The 21,451-nt window shown below is 39.7% G+C and overlaps 2 protein-coding genes across 2 annotated transcripts in view; both read right to left on the reverse strand.

Moving 5' to 3' along the window:
* LOC124482280 (OTU domain-containing protein 7A-like) overlaps positions 1-16,818 on the reverse strand; it is a 38,298-nt gene extending 21,480 nt beyond the window's left edge. The window contains exons 1-4 of the mRNA XM_047042774.1: positions 16,703-16,818; positions 4,080-4,212; positions 3,938-3,960; positions 2,685-2,838 (exon numbers count right to left, since the gene is read on the reverse strand). Of these exons, the coding sequence (XP_046898730.1) occupies positions 2,685-2,769 (85 nt within the window). The 5' untranslated portion in view covers positions 2,770-2,838; positions 3,938-3,960; positions 4,080-4,212; positions 16,703-16,818. The remainder of the gene's footprint in view (positions 1-2,684; positions 2,839-3,937; positions 3,961-4,079; positions 4,213-16,702) is intronic.
* A 1,289-nt stretch (positions 16,819-18,107) lies between these two features.
* Positions 18,108-20,984, reverse strand: gtf2a2 (general transcription factor IIA, 2). Its single transcript, XM_047042069.1, has 4 exons — positions 20,757-20,984; positions 19,789-19,893; positions 18,599-18,725; positions 18,108-18,410 (listed from the first exon to the last, which is right to left on the reverse strand). The coding sequence occupies exons 1-4, from the start codon at positions 20,826-20,828 to the stop codon at positions 18,385-18,387; spliced, it is 330 nt and encodes a 109-aa protein (XP_046898025.1). The 5' UTR covers positions 20,829-20,984; the 3' UTR covers positions 18,108-18,384.
* Between the last annotated feature and the right edge of the window lie 467 nt (positions 20,985-21,451).

Below are 21,451 nucleotides of genomic sequence, written 5' to 3' on the forward strand. Positions count from 1 at the left end.
ACATTAAAGCCAGCAGTAAAAGTAAGGTAAGCTACAGTAGTGCACTTGTTAATTTTTTTATGTCCCTTTTGAAATAGTATTAATGCCCGCAGTTAATCTGATGTCCATGCTGAATGCCTGAACCTTGTGATGGAATTATTTCATATATGCCTTAGTTATAGAAAATATTTGAGTCTTTTGGAATGTCTACCACAACCCCTTTATGTACATGTGATCACATATTTATTGTGGACACGAATCGTTCATTGTTTAAAGCACTAGATGACGTTTTAAACTACAAGTACTCAATGCTGCGGTGCCACACTTGTATATTGTGCATGCTGTGTGATGCCAGCATTTGATGCTGGAGGATGCAGTCAAGCAATCAAATTAAAAAGAAAAATTGGGTCAGAGCTTAGTCGGTATGATTTAGACTAACGTTTTAACTGAACAGTAATTCTGCAATATTTACACAAACAGACTTAATTGAGGATATTGCGATTCATCCGCATAATACAAAGTCCTGTGTATACTCTTTCCACACCTCTATCTCTTTCTCTTTTTCTCTCTTTAAATGTGGAGCAGCCGCAGTTACCATGGTCACCACAAAGTTCCCCTGACTAGTGTATGGGTTGAGTGCCAGTTTACTCTGGCTTCATGACTTTTGTAACGTTACATTAGGAACCTTTTCTAATCTTTGACATAAAACCCCCTTAAAACCCCATTAACATCAGTTAGCCTAAGGAGGGGGGTTGTGTGTTCAGGAGGAAGAGAGAGATCTCACTTTCTTCACACAAGTGACTATGGCTCTCCTATCCTACAGAGGGCAGTACTTCACATCACCATGCAGACATCTCCACTGGGAGCAAAGCCCTGGAAACAGATCTAGGGAGTATTTAAGGAGTGCAGACACATAAACAGTGTATGCTGCAGATAGTAGATATTGTAAGATATTTAAAATAACGGGGATAGTTCTTCTTTTTACCTTCAAATGTAGAGACGTCGGTTTCATCATACCCTTACAATTAAACCACTTTTTGAAAACGGTAAATCTTTCCCCCCCACACATTTTATGAAGAAAATCATGCCACATCCATAATACAAAAAAAGCTGTCCCACTCACAGCTGAAGAAAAAAAAAAATGCCTTGATTGATATGAGATGTGTGAAAAATCAATGTTGCATCTTTTATTGTGTCAGGTCAATTCTAATGGTTTCTTTAGATTTTCTAAACACAACCATTTGAAACAGCGAATGGACATGCCTGGGTGACCCCGTCAACCCCACACATTTTTAGAACGCTTTAGTAAGCCAACATAAAATGGAATTGACAAATCATTCTTCAGTAGTTCAAAAGGATGTCAGATAGAATTGCTAACTCAAGAACTTTTGTTTCTCAGCTACTCCTGTGGATCTCTCTCTCCCATGGATAATTCCCACCAGTACTTCTATATCATTTCCCTGGCTTCTCATCCCCAGCTTTAACTTCGACATTGTGCTGCTTTGATGAGTCAACTTACAGAAACCTATAGCAGAGGAGAAAAATGAATCTCTTTTATCTAGGTTGAGTTGAAATGAGTTGATTCTATTACATTAAATGTTCCTCAGCTATAATCATGATTGATGATAACTGCAATTCAACATTCATTTGTAATTCTAACGTTTGGATTCTCAATTCCAGCTCAGTTCCAAGCCCCAAAAAACACTTCCATGGTGCATGCTTTGAAATAACTATTTATTTTCTATGTTTGCATCCGAGAGGCTTCAATGAGAATGCAATCGAGCCGACAGAGCATAAAGACAAGAAAAAATAAATCTGAGCTTATTTTATGTGCTTCCAGAAAACTGCATATGATGAATGATCAAAGAGAAACCTCATAAAGGGAATGATTTTGAGCTGGATTAAAGGAGAGGTTTCTTTTTATCTGTCTGCCGTATATGTTTTTCCTGACTAAATTGGGCTCTGGTTGCTCTTTAATGAGATAACGCTGGGAAATTACCCACTCCTTTGAGCAAGCGTCTGTCTGCTTGGCTTCCTGCTTGAGGCCCAGTCATTGAAGAAACAGAAAGGAGTTTAGGTAAATAAATAATTCATTCTGAGAAAGGTTGTCTGTTTCCGACATATCTTATTTTAATCATCCCTTTATGGATGTGCAGATGACTGTCAACTTCTATTCGATTAACTAACCAATTTCCCTGAAGCAAACACCAGTTGTTGCATATTAGATTATTTGCAGACTTTTGGGAAATACTTTTAGAATGGTTCATTACTAACTAACTAACCAACCAACCAACTATCCATCCATCCATCCATCCATACAAACAAACATCCATCCTTCCATCCATCTGCTAAATGAACACACACATCGGCTAACTTGCAAACATACAAACTAACTGATCATCATCCTTACCATAACCAATTGTTGCATATCAGTTAAGATGTGGGTAACTGTGGTTAACTTGTGGCTATTCTTTTAATAGATTATTGATATAGATCTATACCTTAAATCAATGGAACTGTTAAATAGGTAAACAGCCTGGTAAATTATTTTATGCTATATATACAACAGTTCTGTAAAGCATTTCCATCGTTGCTAACAAATGAAAACGTGTTGTATTTGCTGTAGAATGTGTATTGTCTTACGACTAGAATGCTAATATATTAGCCTTTGGGGTTAACAGTATCACGTGAGTCCAGCTTCTTACCTTCCAGCAAGTCTCTAGCCAGACCAGGTTCCGCCCCAGTGGACTGAACAAAGTCCGACAGGACTGCGTCCATATCCAGAGTCATGTGATCATGCGGATGGGCTGCCCAGGCCGCAGCGGTCACCTTAGTCGACGCCAGCCTTCACACTCTCATCTGTGAACACACACACACAGTACAGTACATACACATGCACGGAGACACCTAAAACCAGTCGGATGAGTCTCTGTAAATACACATTGTGAGAAAACTAACCAGAACTGATGGACGCTATTCACAACAGCACATATCTGAACCGGACATACTTGCAGGTGGTGTGTGTATATGTTTGTATGTGTGTTGTCTTAACCTATGCCCATATGGTACATGGACAGATTCATATATTGTGAGGTCTAGTACACCCAACCCAACTCTCTCTGTCACCTCCCATATGGAGAGACTCAACAATTTCCCCAGTGTGTGTGAGAATGACTCATGAAGTCATTCACTGCACACTCTGTGTCCACAGTATGACAGTGATGTGTTTTTCTCTCTCTTTTTCTCGTCATTATTTTTCCTTCGTTCCACTCATTCTTCTCATATTCTATGCACAGTCAATCCATGTTAATGTTATATTTTGACAATTCCATTTTGTAAGATGTACAGACAATGTCACTTTTTTTTCAGCAGATGACAAATATTACAGTAACTGATCAGGTTATGGTGCTCATTCCCAAAAAAACAAGGTTATATTTAATTGACAAAAACAATAATGGTACAGTAATACAAAAAAAAACATTTTCCAGCATCTCTTTAATGATCTTGCATTTATTCTTACTCTCAAAAGAAGTCATGCCATATTGGATTCTCTGTGAATATACACGTCAATACACCACTTTCCTGTGATCTTTATGCCCAATGGAAGACTTACACCGACAGGAGGTTTCCACCCCAAATCTCTCTATCTGTGGTGTTATATCACTTTCTCTACCGACAAATAAAAACATGAAACAATTCACTCTTCCTGGTCACTCAAGTTAGAAAACAGAACGCATCAACAGGACAAAACAAGCCCCAAAACCCAACAGGAACCCAATTACATGTCCAATGAGAAAAGGGAACCAATTCGTTCTCGCCTGACACCCTGAGGGATGGAGATTTGTCGCACTGGCAGGCTTTTTGTGTCTGTGGTGAAGAGACTACAGGGAGGATTTAGTAGCCGTGACGGATGGAGAACCACTAGTTCAGTCTAGAGTAGACCATGCTTTGGATATACCAAGGATGTATCCAATGATGAAACTGTAGATTGAAGCAGTAAATTACCCATCCTCTACTTGAGTGTCTCATAATAAAAAGATGATCTTCGTGAACATATCTGTTAGTATAGTCTTCTCGGATGTTAAAAACAGCACACTTACTTTCTGCTTGATCACAGTGGAGTCCTCAGCAGCCCTCTCAGGGGCATGCTTACAGTATGTTTGACACGAAGAACAGTTTAGTCCATTATTTCACTGGTACAAGGGATGGAGGGAAGACTGGTTAACGGACGGCCTGGAGGAAAGATAACACATAAAGACTGGGCTTGAAAACTTGATCATGGGGGAGTATTAATAGTAATACAGCCGCTAATACACGCACAATACATCCGCTGCCATTGTATGCACACAGCCATTGTGTTGTTTACTGCCCACACTTCATACAGTTGTGAGCCCTTTGCTTGCAGTTCTCCCTCTCCTTCACCAGTGTGCATTTGCAGGTTGTAAAACACGGAGGGACACATAAACAGCCTCATCATCGGTCAATGCTACAGTTGATGGCACCATGGAACAATATAGTAAACACAGTATTGTTTCTTCTCTCCAGCTTGAATTGCTTCAAACCTGGGACTGCATTGTAGAAAAGATGTACCGTAAAATCAACTAGAGTGTCGGCATAATGGTGAATGATGGTTTTGGCCTAGAATCTAATTGAATCTATTCCTTTTATATTTGAATATCCATTTGAACAAGTAGTATCATAAGGTTTCACAGATGCTCACAGATCAGCACATATAACAAACCAAAACCATCAGAGAAGACAAACAGCGGTGTCCCTGTGGCTGACCAGATCAGAGCGCGTACCCCACAAGTGAATTGACTTTGAGGCTTTAAAAACTTCTGTTCTGTATGTTATTTATTTATTGATGTCTGCAAGTACACGTGTAGCATACGGTACATCCTGTCTCAATTCATGTGAAGGCCTATCACGTCTCTATGATATTCTTCAGGGTATCAAAATAAAATACATTGACATAATATTTCAATTTAAAACCACACCAGCAGAGCGTCCTCCAAAACAAAAGCAAAATGTTCTTCATGTTGATGCAAATCAGCCTTGTAGGGAGACATCGTGTGTGTTTTGTCCTTAGAGTTGTAGTAATACAGTACATGCAGTCATGTTAAATGCTCTGTAGCCTTAGAAAGCATGAAGGAAGAAGAGCTGGAAAGACTCAATGAAGGAACTGGGGCAAAGCACACATTGTCAGACTACTGTCGTAGAACATCGAAGCAAAACGTCTTGGGACTTAGGGGAGGAATGTCTCCCACAGCAGGTGAACTTTGATTCCTCTAAAGGAGCAGTGAAGGTTGAGTCCTAGCATCAGATAGCTATCATGGAACCACCATAGTCCGACTATCAAGTAGTAGCATTGTCATCCAGATATTTGTCAAGGCCAAGATGCAGATTTATCTAATTAGTAATAGAGGGACGAGAGAGGGAAGTGTCTGTCCTCCAGAGGAACACAGCAGTGGGTAGGAGAGCTGCATAAAGACGGGTTTTCACGGGTTTTTCTGAGCATAGCCAAAATGCCAATGGCATAGCAGCTTAGCATAGCAACTCAAGCCCACACAACTGGGTCACCTACTAAGGACTAAGATAGAACCCTTGGGACCAATCAAAGCTTAAAGTAATGACATCGATAGTAATTGAGCATAAATGTGTCCTCAATTCAATTCACGTTATTGATCCCGAAGGAATAGGTAACAGTTCCACCTAGTTTTCTCAGGGGATGGTGTAGTGGTTAGAGCAGGGTAGCTGGTTCAAACATCCCCTGTACTGTATGCCGTATATGAGACATAAATAAAGCAAATTAATCAGATTTGTAAAGTAGAATAGAAGTATCTGTATAAATCTATCAATCTTATTGAAAAACAGATGGCCTGCAATGTATAAAGACATACAGAATTATATACGTGTTTGATTATAGATTATTTCATCTTTAAAACAAGATAGTTAATGAATAGTTTATCTAGTTATAGTTAAATATGTAAAACGATTTATAATAATATCAACTACGGTCAATTTAAATTGCAGCTGAGTAGAACAATTCTTGTTCTTCTTGTTTTATTCTAAAACACTTTAATGTTTTCTCATCTTTTTCTGACCCTAACTTGAAGAAAAAGCATGTGACAGAATTACTATTCTCTAGTGTTATTTCTGCAATCTGAGGTTCCCATTTTGAAATGACTACAGAGGCAAAGTCTGTAAGCAGAAACACCACCTTTATTTTACGGACCATGTTCCACATGGTGAAGAGGGTAGACCTGCCACTGACTGACCATCTGCTGCTGCTATTGTCGTAGCAACCTGCCGGCTGCAAATGGGGGCAAACCAAATGAATCTCTAAATGCATCTTGTCAATCATGACCATAGAGGGTGACAAGTCACGATCAGATGACCCTCCCTCCATAGTTTATTTCAATGAGGACGTCAATCTCAGACAAGACTCAAATGGGGATTCTGGTAATCCATCCTCAAGAGGATGTTTTTGGATGCAGACTCTTTCCGTACTAGCATAACATAGATCCTTGATGTCGCAGACCTTGAAAAGTAGGAATAATAGACAGGTTGTAGATAGGTTGTGGAAAAAAACGGACAGTGCTTCTGCACGAGGCATGAAGTGTCTTAAAAGTTAAATACAATGCAAACCTGCTCGAGCACTCCTGGATAAATGGTGTGTAGTTTGTACAAGAGACGGAAAGTCAGAACGGGAAGTATTGAGTTTAATACAAACATTAGCATTTATTCATCAAGCAGACATATCCAAATACAGTGCACACTGTATTTGATTCACCCTGTGTACTACAACAAACAAGTATCCTGATGATTCATACAGCCTGGTAGTGCTGCTGTGGTATTTTTCAGTGTACGGGTGTTGTGCTTTCACAGGATGCTGTGAATCATCATTATCTCTCCCTGCTCTGGATGTAACATCTCTTTCTGAGATACCAGAAGAGGGCGAAGGCTAGGAATACACACATGCACAGAACACTCTCAAACACATACAGTACATTCACACACAAGCACCCACACACAGATAAACCACATACAAACAAACCTGCAGCATAGCTTCTGAGCCTGACAAACCAGACTTCAATATTCACTGGAAAAGAGTTGAGCCTCTGTGTAACATAAAAAAATAATAATATTTGATTTGATATCTTGCTTGTGCAATAAGAGATTTATTTTCTATGGTAACCTGTTGCAAATATGAGTTTATAGATTAGAAAGATTCATCCAATATTTAATCTGGACAATTTAATTGTGTCATTATATGAGAATTGCCAAATAAGTACTTCATTTGCATACAAATTGGTGATTCACAGACTTGACATCAAAGACAAACAATTTACATGTTGTTCTCAAACATGTGCTAAATATCCACTAAACATTAGTTCAGGTCCCAAAATGTTCTGAAGTAAGCAAAGACAAACCTTAAAAAACATAATCCACAGATGTTCTACAGCAGATTTTGAATGGGCTTTCAGATGGAACAGAAGGTTTTTCAAGTCCTAGAGGCTATTTTGTCCTTTTTGACAGCAATAGGAATTCATTAGAGTATCTCAGTGGTTCATCGAATAAACAAAACAGACCGAAATGCTTAAGCCTAAGTGCTAAAGTTTTACAAGTTTCTAAACGTCAGTTGCAGAGTAGGTCTAATAAACATGAAATATATGTACATGCATGTAAACTACACCCAGTCAAGGTGACCCTTGCAAAGCTGTTTCATAGTTACATTTTCGGATTAATCCCATACGCTAATTCTGGCAGCAATGTCATGAGAGGACCAGGTTTCTTAGGTCTTTACAGTCCTGTTTAAATACTCAAAAAAGAAAACTTTCTTCCATTTGAGAATCACTAATCTGTCATGATTTAATGGTAATGCAGTGGATCAGATCTTACCTTGTGTATATATATTTACGTTAGATCTTCTAAAGCAGGTCTTAACCTCTGTATCGTGTCTCTGAAACTCAACAGTGACACAACAGCACAGAGGACTTTTCCCACGGTCACTACCAAGGCCCAGCAACACAGTCCACACAATGAAGAACAAAAATATGTTGTTCTTTAACAACAACAACAACAACAGTGCAAGCTCACACATACCCAGGAATGTGCTTACTCATGTGGGAAAATGTTAGGGTCCTTTGAGACTCATGTTTGTACTGTATTGGATGCATAGTGAGACACTGTTCAACAGTGTGCCAGAGAAAGGACATGCTCTGAAGAAGAGCAACATTATTAAAAAAGTGCCAATCAGCATCTCACTGTGGCCAAGCTCATTATCCCCTGCAAAAGGAAAGGGAAATTCATCTGACTTCATTTCAACAATACTATCAAATTAACATATCATGTCATACATGTCATAATGGATGACCCAAGTTTAACACTGCAGAAAATAGACACCATTACAACTAAGGACATTGTTAAAGACAGCCTCTTTCCAAAGTTTTTTAGTTTTTTGTAGAAATAAGGGAAATGGATGAGACGGGTCAAGCAGTGACACATAAAGATTTCCTTCTGAATCTAGTTAAACAATCATGATCCACTCTAGGGAATGAAGAAGACAACGCTCTATCCTTATCTCTCCCTCCTGCTTTCTCTGTGCCACAGACTACCTTAGATCTTATCGTCTTCTGGACCCAAATTGAATTGGACCATATGCTGCTCAGACAGTTTGTGGATGGGCTGTCCTTTCTGTCTATGCTTTCTGGATAGACAGAAAGAGGGACCAGTTTCAAGAATTATCTCACACACATACACACACATACATACACTTGACCCTTTGAGTTCATCGTTGTTGCCATATGCTTATTGGTTAACTAATAGGATAGCATTTTATCTTAGTAATGTATTTTGGAATAAAATCTGCTAGTGTCCCGACTCAAGACTGCAAGGGTGGAGTCAACAGGAGGTCAACTAGTAGGTTACGAGTGAATACATTACTTGTCAAATCCAACCAACGTCATTGCAACACTAAACACCAGTAAACTATACTAGGTGGAGCTACAGGCAGATTTACTAAAAATGCTCATTAACATGCATTCGGCAGGCAGGCAGGCAAACGTCATCCTGCTTTGAAGAGAGACAGATGCAGGCGAGCTGGCCCGGCCCAGGGCCTCCCATTTTCTGTCCTAGATATGAACAGTGGGTCTCAGGGGGACAGCCAGGCCACTCTGCACAGCATCCTCCAGGTCCCTCAGAACAAATAGGGAGGGAGGGATGGAGGAAGGACGGAGAGAGGAAGAGAAAGAAAGAGAGAGCGGGGGGCAGAGAGGGGAGATGGAGAGCAAAAGAGATATGTAGAGAGAAGGTGAGAGAAAGAGACAGAAATGGAGAGAAGATAAAAAGAGAGTAAAGAGGGAGAGGGATGAACAAGAAATGGTTTCTATACAGTTTACAACACTACAACCAGTGTCGGCACAAGAGAAGTTGCTTATTGCTTAGAAGAGATAAAGACGGCTATGAAAACCATAATTGCTCAAAAGCACCGAGCCAAAATCACAAAACCATTCACACACTGTATAGAAAAGGTATCATCAGCTTATGATGTTCTAGAAACAAGACTCCAGTTTAGACTAAAGCTAAACAGGCGTGATCCAAGGAGTATTTTCTGAATCAAATCAAATTTGATTTTTGATTTGATTTTCTGGAGGATATTGCTACAAGGTTTCTTTCGAACATCAAATATTAGACAGCGTTAAACAGTGAGAGTTTGAGATGTTGATTCTGTCGGGTGCCGCCACTCTTTCAATTAATACTGGTTATCAAATTGCAGAAAGAGCAACAAAACATTGATACAAACTTGCAGGGATACAGTAGGTATATCGTTGGATTAACATCAGAAGACTAATTGGCGCTATTATGCTGTTGCTCTTTGGTCAGGCAAAATAATTTTGTTCCAATACCACAATTCCAATAAAGACCGTCAATCTGTCAAACAAGCACAGGAATTCATGGAGCACTATGTCCGTATGCCATCTATATATATCACAATAGATTCCATTCCGTAAATGTTCAGGTTGTTTGCGACGCAGGGGGTTAGCCACTCATGTCTACTTCATGCATTTACCCCAGCTCAGTACATTCTTTTTTGTAATGGGTATCATTCTTCACTTGTAGTATTCCTGAGTAAAACTAATGATGGGTCTCTGATAGGGGACAGTGATTATCCAGGCCTGGCTCATCTGGCCAAACTGTACATAGTCCCTACCTCTCCGTATCAATACTCTTTCGATCAAAGCTGTCAAGGTACATGAAAATGCCTTTCCGACGTTGAGAAAGTAACACATTACAACGGAGACATTGCAGGGTTGTAGGCAACATGAAGAGAGAGCTAGATGAGGACCAAATGGCCTAAATGCTGATTCCTCCTTGGTAAGTGAATGGTCAACAAGTAATTGGGCAACCAGAAAAGTATGTAGTTCAGTTGAAGACTTCATTCACACATGTATTGGAGCTTTTGCATATTCTTCGACTATATGCTTCACATGGTTGGAGCGTTACAATAAATACAATGTATTGTGCGTGCACTACATACTTAAGGTACTAGACGTTCTTGCCTCCATCCCTCTAAACTCCTACTGAGGTTATTAATCCTGGCTTTGCATTTCTCAGGAGGTCTTGAAACTGCAGACAAAGATGAACTGAAAGCCCCTGCTCCCATGTGGTTTTAGATTATTAATCAAATATTAATTATATATTTTTCCATCTTGGTGAGTTTCCATTTTAGCCTCTGTTTTGGTTGTCTCAATCTCTCCGTTAATAATCACTTATTTTCACACAACCTTGTTTGTACCATTGCACCTCACTGGTTTTAGGGACCAGTTAAATTACTAATTTAAATGACTAAATAAACGACCACATAGTGAAGCTAGTGTCGCCAACTTCCGGATAAAGTGCATCCTTAAATGTGATTCTGCAAAGTAGGCTCTACTATGCCAGGTAACATACAAGGTTGTGGGCACCAAGCAGGCATGTAGCCTTCAGGATGCAGTCCCCCTGTAAAAGAAAGAAGGAAAAAAAGGAACCTCTGTTGCTGAGGCTCCATGACGGTGATGAATGGGAGTTTCGTTTCTTTGCGCATCTCCAAGGAGGGAGTCCACCTATAAATCAGGCCACAATAACAATCTACAAAAGAAAGTCTCCATAAAAATGCTGAGCAGTCCACCCTTACCTAGATACAGTGTTATGTATGGCCCTGGGACAGAGCAAAGTATTTTCCCCGCAACCTCAATGCATATTAAACATTCTCAAAAGGGAGAGTTGTTTCTTATGGGTTAAGAAGGGGTTAAGCCCTTAGGGGGCTGTGTACATAGATGGATGTCAATCTTAACTCCCAAGACTAAAGATATAGGACCTACACCTTGACACAATTTCCAGTCACACTATCAATATAGTCTATCAAATAGGGAATCTAACACAGTTTTGCTTAACACCTTATAACACTTTATAAAGTAAAGTATTATCTAGATGTAAAAAACTTACAATATGCCATGTGAGTTATTCTAGAAATGTTTTATAGGCTCATCCCAGCCTAAAAGACATCCTTAAAAAATCGGACTAATTTGGCTTAATTAAATTTGTTAGCTGTGCCTCAAGCACAGGAAGAAACTGCTTCGTTCAGATGTAAATTTACTCAGTGTGTGTGTGCCACTAATGATAGTACTGGAATTGAGTTAAAAGTATTTAGCAAGTAGATTTTTCTAGCCTCCTGGATTTCCTACAATCCTAAATCTTTTATTTATTTCAGGCCTTCCATCCAACCTATGCGGATATCACTCTTCACCAGCACCTGTGCCGGAAAAGAGCTCCCTTCAGCAATGGAGCTCTCTCTCTGAAGGCACTGTGAAATATGACTTAGCTAGCCGTGCACTCCTTGTGGACACACAGAGTTCATTTAGTCGGTCCAGAAATACAATAATTAAGTGTTGGGAGTCACACACTTCTCTCCCTGGGCCCACACACCCAGAGTCCATGTTGATGACTCCCAGACACAAAGAAGGCACCAAGGTCACCTTCTACTTTTTAATTTCCTTAACCAAACTCAGTTGCATTACTTGACATGTTGTGCTGAGTCACTTAGATGTATAAATTAATTGTTAAGGCTTAATGTAGTTGTTTTTTTGTTATATCACAGTCTGCATTGATGGAGGCGAAGAGCACTGCTGTGTTTTGGCAAATCTATACCATATAGTGCATTTTTATTGATTTGTGGGTTAGTGAATTGTCCCTCAAGGGCAATGGAAGCTGAAATATAAAAATTAGATTGGGTAGCACTTTATTTTACTTTACTGTTTAACTGTTGTCATTACCCTGTAATCAGGTAACAAGAAATATGTTGCCTACCATCTGGAACTAACACAATTAGTACTAAGGCCCTGCAAAAGACTATCTTCCTCTTCAGGGGTTATGTTTGTAGCCCAGGCTGCGGATCAACACAGAACCAAGGTACGGTCAAGGCATAGTTATGGGACTAAATGGCTGATTACTATATAAAACCATCACATTTTCTAATAACACCATCTGGTATTTAAGTGCTCTCTCGTTGTCAGTCTCTATATGGATTAGTTTTTTCCTCTGTCTGTGTGTCTCTAATTCACTGTCTCTCTTCAGCATCTCTCTCTTTCGTTCACAGTCTATCTTTTATCTCTCTCTCTGTCTGTCGCTTTATCTCTCTATAATACTGTCTCTCTCTCTTTCTTTTATAGTGTATTTCTCTTCCTCACTCTCACCCCCCTCCCTCCCCGCCCCCTTCCTCTCTCTCTTTCTTGTCAGAACCAAATAAGGTAATTCCAGCGTTTTGTTTGCTCTTCCATTCAGTGATGAGGTGGATGGGTGGGTGAGAGCAGCATCAAGGCTGTCCTGAAGCGGAAGGTCCTGCGTCACCACGAGGCCTGTTTCCAGCAGGGGAAGTGCAGTCCCACGCAAATGTAATCAGAGCAGCATCCACTGTGCTGGGCACTGGAGAGTAAAGTGTACACAAACAAGTGTAGACACACACACTCAAAAGTACCTTGTCACCAAACAAACAACACACATGCAAGCATTGCTCGCACACCTTCCCAACTCGTCACAGCACACATCGCGTACATATATACACACACAAACACACACCACCTATTTAGCTCAGACACACACAGCTGGTGGGTGAGTGGACAGCTCACTGGCCGGTGATGACATCTGCTCCCAGACATGTGGCAAAGCCAAGTTTGCTGGGCCTGCTGTTTACCAGCATTGAAGGGGACACACACTCACACTGCCTCTTCACATCATGTTAATGAACACTGAGTGGAAGGAGTTGGTGGGGTGTGAGGGGTAGATCACAAAGATCCACAGAACAGGATGAGGGCCTTCCGGGCTCTTACAGTTAAACATAGAAAGGTCAAATCATGTCCTTCTTGACAGTTGCTCATCAGATCTAAAATACACACAGATAGCTGGCTGAATTAAATTCAACAAACTGTAAAGATAATACTTTTGTTACATTTCTAGCACTGACTCATTCCACCTGGACAGGACCCGTCATTAAAAGCACACAAAAAAGCAGCAATTGCCAAGCAGATCTTATTTCTGTGACATGAAAAGCTCAGGATGAAAGCAGATTGTGGAGTGATTACAGAGAGAGTAAGACTCCATATAATTTAAACGCAAACATATAACAATAAACAAAACATACAACTTCATAATTACATTATCTGTACAAGCTTCCAGTTACCACTATAATGGCACCTCTGTCTGCCGATTCTGCTTGACCTTGGTCAGAGTGGTCTATATTACCTTCATCCATAAAGAGCCTTCAACTCTTCCTCAAGAACTCTTGGAAAAGCTTCCTAACACATCTTTGCTCAGTTGTCATCCACACAACCTCTAGATTTCCGACTGGTTGCTCTTGCGTCTGCCCTGTTGTCCATCCTTTGCAGGGAAAGTGCAGCATTGCATAACGTCTTGGTTGACCTTTTTCAATCAACACAGATGCAAGATGGTGATTTGATCAAATGAATAATGTCCAAATTTATTTTTTTCTTAACATTGACATTTTTTGTGGTTAATTGTTCTATTTTATAATACAGTACAATTTACCTTTGTTATACTTCTTCCTCTATGTTTATTATATGCACCAACCCACCACAGCAAATTCCTTGTTTGTGTAACTCACTTGGCAATGAACCTGATTCTGATGTGCCTTCAGACAGTATGACAATACCAAAACAACAAATCTCCAATACTCCAGCACTGGCTTATGAAGCCATGCTGATCACTTAACCCTGATTGAAATATGTGCAATAAGAGCTAGGCATAACTCAAACTAAAGTACACACAGAATGTCCAGTTAAATGTGTCCAACAGAATGTAGCGGAAGATGCTCTCTGAGAACGTCCTTCTACATTTGCTAATGCTTTCGACTTCAATCAATATTAGGTCATCCAATAGATGGGCTGGAATCATGTCAAGAGGACTTATTTAAACAATGAGATGAGATTTGAATCAGACAGACCCCAAGTTGCTAGACGTCTGTTGAACCCTTCAGATGAATTGGAAGGATGTAAGATCAAATATCTGACCAACAATAACAAATACATGATTCATATGATATAATATATTCAATAAAATCCATATTTCAGTAGAGTACAGGTCCATACAATATCTATCCTGCTTATATCAAAATGGAATATGTATTAATTATCTGTACTGTAACTTGTTTTATCCCTCAGTCTTCCGAAATAATTAATTCTTCTCAATTGATCTCCTGCAGAGTGGTGGACCCGTTCACTTGAACTATTCACAAGGGGTCCAGAATTGTTAAGCCACAATTAGCCAACGCAGACCCCATTGAAAAGCCACAATGTCTTATTCCGGTGGGTGTTTTTGGTGGAACTAGGAGCCTCAGAGCTAGAATTCACTGTAATGTCTGATCAATGGCCAAACGGTGTCCCCGAGGCTTCCGTGTCCACAGCACAGCAGTTTAGACTGAGCTTAGCCCAGAAGTAGCACACTTAGGCAGTTTGTGTAGTGCTCCCCAGGCTCAGAAGTGTGCTGTCCGGTCAGGTGCTTGTACACCTGTTATACAACCCTATCTGTACCACCATGAGAGTAAAGATAGACTATGTGCTGTATTTATGGGTTCGAGTTATCTCTAGCTGGCACATGCATGTGGACAGAGATGGAAGGAGATCTTCAGGCAAAGTTCTGAAGTTTAAACACTTCATTAGAACATGAGCTGTTGGCTCTATTTTGGTTTTGCAGACACATTTTCATTTTCATTCCCAAATAGCCTACTGTGCTTTAATTGGAATAAAACTATTTGATAAGATGTAGGTCCAAACACTGAAGCTCAATCATTTCACACTATAATATTTCAACATGTTATTTTGTTTACTCTTCTCAGTCAGCCTTTAACAAGTGTAAACATTTCAGCTCGGGCCTCTGTATTTTATGGTCAGTCTGAGACATGAATATCCCTTTGACCTTTTTTTTTGTCTATGCCAAAGGAAGAGAACCTCCCAATACCTAATCTCTCATTCCACAAGTACATGCAGCTGGGACTTGGCCTATATCTAAAATAGGAGAGATCTCTACCTCACACACACAATCAAGGCCTAACAATCAACGAAGAAATGTTACCTTATTGTGGCTTACAAACCAGTGCTACATAAGCCTCTACGTGCAGCTGTGAATATAACTGTCACATAAAACTACAAATACAAACAACATTCAATGAGGTGGGTCTATCAAAAAACCTAAACAAAGTCTAAGATACATGGTTAGTCAGCCAGAAGGGCAATCTGCCAGACAGATTGTGAAGCTTAATTGATAGTGTGAATATGGGCTAAAATGACTTTTACTTCATACAGTAGCCTACTTCTTAGGTAAATAGGCTACATAACATTCACTACATAGCCTACCCGTGGTAGGCTACTACGTGGTACACCTTTTATAGAAGAATATGAAGAACTTGAAGGGATCGTGGTAAGACGGCTTTTAGCATTAATGATCTAAAATTACGTTCAGGCCAGGCAATGGATTGCCTCTGTGTAATTCTTAACGTTAATAAATTGCATTGAGTCTGCTTACACTGCTTAGTAATACTAATTCCTGTCATTAATGACCGACTTTAATGGTAAGCTATGGTCTCAGCCTCTGCTTTAGGTAATTACTTACATTGTAGATTCAATCGGAAATGATAGGCTATTGAATTGAGTCTGCAGTATGCAATATGTAATAACAAGGTAGGTTACGCATGCTGTACACAAAGTCCTATCTTGCATGCCTTATCGTAGGCTATGCGCCTTTGTAGGCTACCATTGAAGCGGTACGGCAAAAAATCATCACCACATCGAACTGGGCCATAAGTCTAGTAGGCTACAGACTCTCTACCATTACCAAAGCTCCACTTTACACAATAGCCTGACCTAATAACATTAAATGGCCTTATTTGAAACAATACCATGGGGTAGGCTACAAACAGCTTTCAGTTGGGCAATTATCACCTCAGTTGCACTGATTCCGATGATTCAGCCTACAGTATTTTTCATAATTTTTCAATCCAGTATGAACATCACTACAAGATAATGTGAAACAACGCTACACGAAGAACACAAGCTGTTGACACATCAAATCTTATGATGCCAGTGCACCTGTCACGTCTGCAGTGATTGAGAGAGATGACAACATGAAATATTTACTATGGCCAAACTACTGATTTATACAGGCATATGCTTACCGTTTGGTTAGTGGTCGGTCCCCATCGTTTAATGTGAAATCCCCATAGACCCTTTCTTGTCTGTTTTATTTTTCCTCAAAAATAAACATGCCCGCCCGCCCGACTGTCTGCCTCTGTTTCTTTCATCCTCATGTCATTCTCCGCCTTCTGCACCAGAAACACAAAGTCACTCCCCCCAATCCATTCCACAACATGACGTCAAGGATCAACAGCATCCACCCTCCCCATCGATGCCATTGACAATTTCCTCACAGAGTGCCTGCCTGGTCTTCAAAAATGACTCCCGGAATAGCCTACGAGGCTACGTGAGCCTGGTTTAATGCCAGGCCACGAGTGTTGTCTTTAAAAAAAATTGTCTTCGGGGTGAATAGGCCTACGTGGCTTAAAAAATGGTGTTAAGATTCTAATGTATCGCTGAGGTTGTGATCATAGTTGCTGACCGGTGGATGGCGCTTTTTGTTCGACGGGAGACCGAGCTAGACAATGCCGTCATGCTTTCGAGTGGCTATAATGTTGGGCTGAGCATCAGTGGCATTGTTCTCGTTTTGAATTGATTATGAGCAGGAGTGCTTCGTGATATCATGTGGCCTCCTTCTGGGTTGGCCTATGCCTGAATTGAGACTTAATGCTGAAATTGGAAACATGTAGGCCTATACATTTTCATCAGTTAGGAATTATCTTTTAATTATAAACAAAGTGTATTTCAGAAGTATGTGCTGCTTTCATAAAATATCTCAAAGACAAGAGTTTAATATTAAAACACGTTTTCCTATTTAACATCCCATTTTCATAGGCACAACACTGTTGGGGAGTAGACATCCCAGATCCAATGCTGCTCTTGAACTTTAGAGAGCACTAAAGACCAATCAATATCTGTAGAAGCTTGTATTTCTCCAGTGTTAAACATTTAAGCCACATGCTTAATGATATTATAAGCCACATGCTTAATGATATTATAAAGTAGATAAAGGACACCACTACAGATAATTCTCTCCAATATCAAATTGTACTCATCTTAACTATTCAACTCTCTCATCATACTCACTACCTCTTCATTCCATGTTTTTTGTGGGTACAATCTCACAGCTGGTCAGCCAGAAGGAACGTGGTTAGTGAGTAGACAGTTGAATGACCACAGCGAAGGGATGGTCATCCCGATGGGAAACATATTTGCTTATAGAAAGTATGTGTTTCTCTGCTGAGACATGTCTGGCAGTACCCTCCAGTGTATGGATCAGGTTCCAGTGTTGGCCAGGGTGAAATCCAAATTCAGGCTAGAATCCATTTGGATTCAGTAGACACTAGACATAACAGTGCATAACACTGAGTAATAATTTACATACAAATAAAACTGTAATTACTAATGGACTAGTATGTCAGATATGCCTTAAAAGACAACACATTATTTTTAAATAAAAGTTTATTAAAGTTATCAAGCTCCACAACATTAACTAAACTGAAAAGGCAGTTCTAAGAAAACCCATTAAAAAAGTCATGCAGTATCCACGGCCAATTGTCTGGTCCATTCATTCTACAATCACTCCCTTTGATGAAAATTGTATATATACATATACACAAACGTATTCATCTTCTTTACAGAAATAACTGTAATAAATTATATATACAGTCCTGTCTGTGACACAAGCTTCATCAGTAACAGTTTGACCAATGCATCTCTTGATTCACTCGCCAGTGTTGGAGCCAGTGTCTGAAAGGAAAAGAGACATTCAGTATCCAAGCTACTTAAAAAGGTGTATAACACATTTTATGTATACGAGTTGCACTATCTAAGACATAGTACACAAGATACTTAAATACGTTTGGCACAGAGCCAATAGCATTGCCATTGCTCATAAGCAACAATAACAACGAGTGAAAGGAATTTAATGCTCGTACTTTTCCCGTCGCAGGCAACAATTTTCACTTTGTCCACCTTCACCAAATCAGTGACTTCCCTGAATTCCACGTCATTAAGAACAAACGTCCACACGTTGTCACAGAATCTGTAAGTGTTTAGTGACCCCTAGAGGAATGGGAAAAGAGCATAGTGTCAGTGACACATTCCAAGAAGCAAAATACAGATTACAACTTTAATGTTCAAGAGCTGGTTGTTACTTCTTTTTTACTAATCCCAAAAGGTTAACAGGCCAATTTCCCTGTAGTCATCTTCTTGGGTTTGCATCATTTTGAATAAACCCTAAACTTACTCAAAGTTGATTTAGCACAGTCTGACAGACGTGATGGAAAGGCAACATCAATCTATAAACACAGCCTATTCCATGAGTGCAAATAATCACAAAAGGGGTGAGTTTACAATATCATACGAGATGGAGTGCCGTTATACTGAGCATCAGCATGGCTGTGATCCAGGCATAGGTAGGTACGAGAGCCAAAGTTCATCACCTTGGTGCTGGTATTCAGTATAACAGCAACAACGCTAGTGTGACATTGGTTTTAAAAAGCAGTTCTACAAGCACCATTTATCAATTAGCAGTAATAAACAAATTATGATTTGTTTGTTTATCTAATCATTGATTTGACTCAGCCAACACAAATAGTTCTGCAACTGGACTAGCACTGGAATGTTGCCAAGCGACACAGGCTTAAAACATTTTTCCTGCACACTAGCTTGCTCCTTTGTGCAAGTCTACATGGTACTGCATGCCAGCTGCTTTGTATCATGTGCATTTTTCTGTATGTTTCTATTTTTTGTGTAACCAGTGAATACAACCAAATAACGTTGTCAGAACTAACTTGTGTAGTAAATCTTGTTTTTTTTCTAAAACACTTGTCTTCTTTACATGTTATGAAAGGTTAAATCATGGCTCCTGATGGTGGGGTGAGACTGAGAGTTAATCTAGTGTAAATCAGATTTCATGTCATATAAATGACTTTTTACTCAAAACGATGCAGACTGAAGTCTGACCAGGCAGTAATTATGAATTGGCCAGGCCTGCATCTGCACCACGATTCAAAGAGGTAGTCTTATTTGGTGTATGGAACCATTTGCTGTCAAGTCAAGTCTCCTCAAATCCTTAAATACATCCAGATCAGAGAAGACCTATGGTGGATGCAACAGTACTCACCCGAAAGTTGACCCTGTTTCGAACACGATTGGCAAGTGCTGTGTTGATGGCTTTGTCAAACTGGAGCAGAACCTGAAGTGCTAACTGGGGTGTTATCTGCTGGGTCTGAAAAGGAAATTCCCAAGAAATAATATATCATATATATTTATTTATTTATTATGTATTGGCCTATCTATTGGGAATAAAGGCCACATCTCCAGAATCATGTGTGGTCCCCTAGACATTTAGGCTTTACAAGGACGCTCTTTTAGAACAGGACAAAACTGCTGTAGATTTCTGTTTGTAAGAGGGTCGTTTTTTTTACTACACCTAGCTACTGGCCTGTCCATGGCAGTAGCATGACAGGGGTGAAGCGGCCCGCTAAATGTTAGCATAGACTTATAACATTCGCATGGAATTTTATGAACAACACTAATCCAAACACTAAGCACTAACGGAGCTGCTACATTCAAATATTGTATTCAGAATTTATATCCAGTTATTAGCATAAGAAACTTTCAACAACGCTTCAAAAATGCAAACGCATGCGCACTGAGAAAACATCCTTTGAATTAAAACCCTAGACTTTATGAATGAGGAAATATCAGCGAGTAGGCCAAAATCATGTAACAAGAATCTCAGTTCATGCTAGAAGTGCCCAAAACAAAACAGATTTACATTGGTTAGGGTGTGAAATGATAGAATTATGCTACGCCACCCAAGCTAATGCACCGCGGGGCAGTCACAACAGCTGTCACGAGTTCACATTAACTACACAAGATAAACAGGGTAGCTACATTAATAGCTGGTTATCTATACAATTAAACTCAAATCGAACAGTGTAGTTCAAGGGAATGAGAAAAAAAATCGTAAAGCATATAGCAGATTTTCATTAGTTGAACAAATTCTTGCAATTTCGGTAAAGAAGTAGGAAGCAAAAAATGGCTAACTTCAGCTAGCCTGCATCCCACAAATAGCATTGCTTTTACCTGAATAAGCTCGTCTAGGCTCTCTTGGAGACTGTTTCCCAACGTCGTATTTCTGTAAAGCTGATATGCCATGGTGACAAATAAATTTACTACCAAACTACAGGTAACTAAATTGTGCAGTTGCACAATTCCCTCCTGAACTACTGGGTTTATTCTTATGACTTGCTCAATGTTGCGTCTGGTGTGCTGGTCGCAGAACAGTCAATCGCCAATTGAAATTACGGAGCACCGAAGGGAACAAACTCAGCCAGCGTACTTGTATTGTAGCCTGAAAATATGGGGTATTTTGTCTATAGCCACCAGATGGGAGCAGATGATAAGAAACATCCAATAAGAAACGAATAAAACGTCAGTGGGTTTTAGATTGCCACTGACAAGATGCTAAGCATTTCGGTTGAACATGATATCGACTGGCTTGTTTTATTTTAGGGGCCTCAATTCACAAAAGTATCAACAACATTGCTCATGAACTAAACAGCAGTTCTTTCCTCTAGCATACCTATTCATTTGTGTCAGAATGAAAGGAAACCGTCATAATTTTTGACATTAGTCACTTAAAGAATTGCTTTCAAGTTGTATCATGTCATGGGAAGGTGCATGAACGTAACATTTAACTGTGTTCATCAGTTTATTTTATCACTGGCCTATAGGACAGTGCCAAGGCTACTGCTTACTGAACATAGTTATTCATTAGT

Source organism: Hypomesus transpacificus, chromosome 19, assembly GCF_021917145.1.
Source record: "Hypomesus transpacificus isolate Combined female chromosome 19, fHypTra1, whole genome shotgun sequence".
NCBI lineage: Eukaryota > Metazoa > Chordata > Actinopteri > Osmeriformes > Osmeridae > Hypomesus > Hypomesus transpacificus.

What these genes read in the sequence shown, in the direction of transcription:
- gtf2a2 (XM_047042069.1), bottom strand. Translation starts at nt 20,828, where the DNA reads ATGGCATATCAGCTTTACAGAAATACGACGTTGGGAAACAGTCTCCAA. An exon ending in GCCTAGACGAGCTTATTCAG is followed by an intron (nt 19,894 to 20,756) that starts GTAAAAGCAATG and finishes TTTCCTTTTCAG; the next exon opens with ACCCAGCAGATAACACCCCA. An exon ending in TGTTGCCTGCGACGGGAAAA is followed by an intron (nt 18,411 to 18,598) that starts GTACGAGCATTA and finishes TTTTCCTTTCAG; the next exon opens with ACACTGGCTCCAACACTGGC.